Raw genomic sequence first — 4,919 nt, forward strand, 5'->3', positions numbered from 1 at the left:
CCAGACCGAAAGTGTACAAGTTCAAACCTGAGTGCATTTATGCACACTTCATGTTACGTGTCCCTGAGCACTGCTACTTTTTTGTTAGTGTTGTCAGATAATCGCACAATTATTGACTTGATTCTGTGCAACTTTTAGCAGTGCAAAAATGTATTCTTGACAATAAATCTGTGGCCGATTTTTGTCATGGCCACAGACCTGGTGGTGTAGCAGGAAATTCAGATTTCTGGTGTTCCCCTTATGGAAATCCCAAATGATTTCATATGTGAAATATCACGTGAAAGCGTGTTTTTGAACACGTTGTGTGACATTTCATATGTGAAAATGTGTTTTTGGAACACTTCACATGTGAAATCATGTGCAAGTGAAATTTCACATTTGAAATCATTTGCAAACGTATTTTTGGAACATCACATGTTTTCACACGTGCTTACATGTTGTCATTTGTCGTTTCATGTTTTCACATTTTGCTTTACATATTGCCACGTTTATCACGTTAACTTCACATATGATCACATGCAATCTCGTCAAATTCATGTGGTTTTTCCGTTAAGGGTGAGGACCATATTAGGATGTTTGTGAGATGTTCTCAAGACATGTGTTTTATCAGTTGTCAGGACATCACGTGATGGTCCCAAACCATCCCAAACAATTTATAAGTAAAGTAATGAAAAGGTATGGTGGTTTTAAAGTGAGTGGTTCGCTGTTCAGCTAAGATATGACCTGGGATTTGAGGTGTGAGGATATTTCTGCAGTGCCACAAAGTCTGTAGTATTCCCCTACTCATTCATTACCTATGCACTTAGCAAAAGAGTGCCAGGTGCACTGCTATTTTAGTTATCAGTTAATCTGTGTATTTTCACATCATTGATTTAATTGAGGTATTTCAGTCATTTGAGGGTTTTCTGTATATATATATCTAATGTTGATGGGGCATACTATTCTATTTCAATGTTACTCCTGAATCACTATGATAAATACAGTTTTTGAATGTATTTTTGAACAAAACTGAGAATTTTTATATCATTTTTTTAAAGTCCAGTGTAGGAATACAGGTGAAATCAGTTTTTGACACAGACATGGTGGGGGTAACAGGACGATCGGAATGCCGTTCAAATCCCAGGTAAGGACAAAATGATTATTAATAACTGTAGAAATAAACACACACAATATAATCATGTGTGTCAAATACGTAAATCGAAAACACTATGATAAAAGCATTGTGTATCATTTCTGTTTTCGCATGTGCAGTGTTCCAAAAACCCGATTTCACATGTAAAACATCACGTGAAATGTCCCTAAAGCATGTTGTCAAGTGACTTTTCTTATGTGAAATCGTGATTTTCTACACGTGAAGTCGTGTTCTTTCTGTAAGGGATTGCACTGGGCAGGCACTATTATGTGTTATGTTGTACTGTGGTATTATATGTCTGGTTAACAGATATATGTATTTATTTCAATCACTTGTTGCCAAGTCTAATAATACCAATTGATTGGATTTATATAACGCTTTTCCCAGATGCTCGAAACGCTTTACGTTATGTTAAGTTATCAGCCGGAGGTGGAGGGAGAGAAGGAAGCTAGATTTGAATTCACGCCCCCCAGGGAATTGAGACGAAAGCGTCAGCGCTACTGGAGCCACAGTATTGTACATTATATAATAATAATATATACAAATTGGCAGACGCATTTATCCAAAGCGACTTGCTGTAGTCTTCCGTGCATTATCATATGGGTAGCACCAGTCTTGTACATTTTTTTTCGGCCTCAAACTTTTCATTATTTTTCTTTGAAATTAAATCAGACACAATCAAAAGCAAACATCTTTTTATTGTTTCTAGCCTCATGCACAGCAAACAGTGACCGTGACAACAGCACATTTCCATAGTAATTTGCATGTGCACTGATAACAAGAAGAACAACAAAACAATCTTCCATCATCATCTGGCGTCTCAGTCCTGGAGACTTCATCCTGCCAGGTCTCATTACCTCCTGACCGCCTTGGCCTTGCCTCTGCCCTTGGCACTGTGAAACCACACAGAGTCGACAGACCAGTCAAACTCCTCTGTCACTGTTTCTATCTGACCAGTAGGTGTCGCTATTATATTGATATACTTAAGAACAATACATGTAGTTATACTAAGAGCTAAAAGGAATAGTAAAAGTGATTATTTGCTAATGTAGGTGAATACATATGACCAACAAAATATTTTAAATATTGAGGACATGTATATGGAGGCCATTCAAAGGTTCTACCAGCAACATCTTCAGCATATCTATCCTCAACATTTTCTATAATGATTACAGGACCAGAGAGAGAGTTGAGTTTTGAAAGAATGAGTCAGAGATAGATAAACTGATGCATGAAAGCGGGGAGAGGGGAGATGGGAATGAAAACAGAGACTGTTCTGTGAGAGTTGGCATGCGTCACAGGATGAAAGGGAACACAGAACTTTCACAAACAGGGGTTAGTGAAGGACGAGGATGAATGAATGAATGACATGGCGATCGTGTCCTATTTTCAGCGGTCTTACCGTGATGTTCTCTTAGGGCCAAATCCTAGCTTTCATTTTCTCGTAGTTTCCCATTGACATCAGTGCATGACTAAGTGAACATTTGACTGAATTGGAAATTAGAATTTCACCCATAATGCACAATTGAAATGTATAATTTATCATAGGCTATCAATCTATCATTCATAAAGTCTGACATATGAGTTAAAAAGCTATAGCCAGCCAATATATCTGTAAAATTCAACTTACCATCAGAAAACAGTGAAACTTCAGATAGTGGACAGGAGTCAACCCAGACATCTTGGATTCTGTACTTTAACTTACAGATTTTTGTCCAGAGGTCTTTTTTTGGAGGCATTACAGTACATATTGTATGCACTGCAATACATACAACTTAACTAAGTTCCTTAGCCTACAGAGAATATAATCTACTGTCAGTTTTGATGATGACACAATGTTCTGGGGCCAATAGTAGGCTGTTGATTAGGATCACGATCTTCCCAGACTACTGGGGTCTATTCTAGATGAATGGAGAGGGATGGATGGAATGGAAGGAGCCACTTAAAAGACTGGTCAAATTAGGATGCAGCACTACGATCCTAATGTTTTCTCCCAGGTTGAATCATATGCGCCCTGCTAGTTCTCTTCAAGCAGGATCATGTGACTTTAAAAGGCCTTGGGGTTAAGACAGTGAACAGTGAATGGGTGAGGGACAATTGGTGTATCTCAATGGTCTAAAGTAGCTCCTTCACCTTGTCTCCTTTCCTTTGTCTGCATTGATGAAAAAAAAGCAGGAAAGGTTGCTTTCACACACCCTGTGTCTTCAGATCAATACAGATTAAGACTTTAGACTTTTTGAGACACCCCTGAATGTCTTGATAGTACTCCAACACTGGGCTTTTATTTTTTTAATATGTTTTTAATGAGTAGCATTCAATATAATTGCTTGGTTGGTTTAGGCCCCCCAAGCTCTTTTAAATAGAGGGGAAACTGACCAGTGTGGCTCTGGGTACTTACCTCTGGTGGTCCTGGACACGGGCCAGAAGCTGATTGATCTGTGAAGGGACACAGTGGAGGCTGCCTAAGAACTGAGACAACACACTGACTGACACCTGTAGGGAAACCTGGAATCCTGCAGTTTGGAGCCACGGCCTGGCTGCACCACCACCTGTCTGAGGAGCGTGTGGTTCACCAGTGGTTCACCTGTGGTCGAAAGGATTCACCTGTGGTCCACCACCTGACCTGACCCGGTCGCCCGGTTGAGCTTCCCTGAGCCCCGAGTGTAAAATAAAAAACGCTCACTCTGACAACAACGACTGACAGCGGACTACACAACAGTGAGGTTGACGCCCCCACAGCCCATTACTCACAACTTCTGCTGCTCATTGATTCGGGTCTGGAGAACATTCATCTGAAAGCAAGTCAGAGTTTTAGACAGCTGCGCCCCTCGTAGGGAGTAGGATTAACACCACCAGTTTCAGAATAGGGGATGTGGCTTGTTACGCATGTATATATTTCAACTGCTTTGTATTTCATGAGTGTAAGTTACTCTCAGTGAAATGGACTCCATTTACAGAATGTTAAGGGACACGTGTAATGCTTTGGTATAGAGCACAGGCGGCTGGTGGCACCTTCATTGGGGAGGACGAGCACATAGGAATGGCTGGAACGGAATAAATGGAATGGTATCAAACACGAATGATACCATTCATTTCACAGTAACACTTGAGTCATTTAGCAGACCCTCTTATCCAGAGAGACGTACACAGTCAGTGCATTCATTTTAAGGTAGGTGAGACAACCCTATCACTGTTGTAGTAAGTACGTTTATTCTCATTTCACTCCCATTATTTATTATGAACAGTCCTCCCCTCACCAGCCTCCTGTGGTATGCAGTCATTGGATGACAGAGGAGATGATAAGGAGTTCAGAGGAGATGATATGGAGGTCAGGACACAAGAAAAAGACCCAGACCCATTTGAAGTAAAAGATCACAATCTTGCAATCATCACCGTACTATGCTGTCATGTCATTGGCACGACCAGTGATCTTGTTTTTACCCTGTGGATCACAATGCACAGTACAGCCACGGGTAATATCACCATAGCTTGGACCTGAGTGAGAACCCTTACGTCGTATTTCTGCTTCTTCAGTTTCTCGCCGAGGTCAAACTTCTCCGCCTCCAACTCCATCATCCACTGCCACAGCTCATTGGCCTTCTCCCTGCAGGACGACAACCAATGGGAAGCCAGCGTTCAGTCAGCGCATGCGGTTCTACTTTTGGTCTCTCTTTCACAGGAGACTTTCTAAGCAACCATATGTATTTATGTACAGTAGATCATTTCAACAATGAAATAGAGCTTTCAACCTGTGTCCCTGAAAAGTGCATAACTTTTGACCAGAGCC

At 40.9% G+C, this 4,919-nt stretch overlaps 1 protein-coding gene across 3 annotated transcripts in view; it reads right to left on the bottom strand.

Annotated features, from left to right (window-relative positions):
• Positions 1 to 1,810: 1,810 nt before the first annotated feature.
• The window catches only part of LOC139392509 (troponin T, cardiac muscle-like), a 13,217-nt gene continuing 10,108 nt past the window's right edge, over positions 1,811 to 4,919 (bottom strand). For 2 of the 3 annotated variants that reach the window (XM_071140521.1, XM_071140523.1), the window contains 3 exons: positions 4,646 to 4,736; positions 3,884 to 3,924; positions 1,811 to 2,025 (listed from right to left, as the gene is read on the bottom strand). In XM_071140521.1, the coding sequence (XP_070996622.1) occupies positions 1,986 to 2,025; positions 3,884 to 3,924; positions 4,646 to 4,736 (172 nt within the window). In that variant the 3' untranslated portion in view covers positions 1,811 to 1,985. Of the gene's footprint in view, positions 2,026 to 3,530; positions 3,569 to 3,883; positions 3,925 to 4,645; positions 4,737 to 4,919 lie in introns of all 3 variants that reach the window. The other variant, XM_071140522.1, reaches the window with a different exon arrangement.

Source organism: Oncorhynchus clarkii, chromosome 33 (genome assembly GCF_045791955.1).
Source record: "Oncorhynchus clarkii lewisi isolate Uvic-CL-2024 chromosome 33, UVic_Ocla_1.0, whole genome shotgun sequence".
Lineage (NCBI taxonomy): Eukaryota > Metazoa > Chordata > Actinopteri > Salmoniformes > Salmonidae > Oncorhynchus > Oncorhynchus clarkii.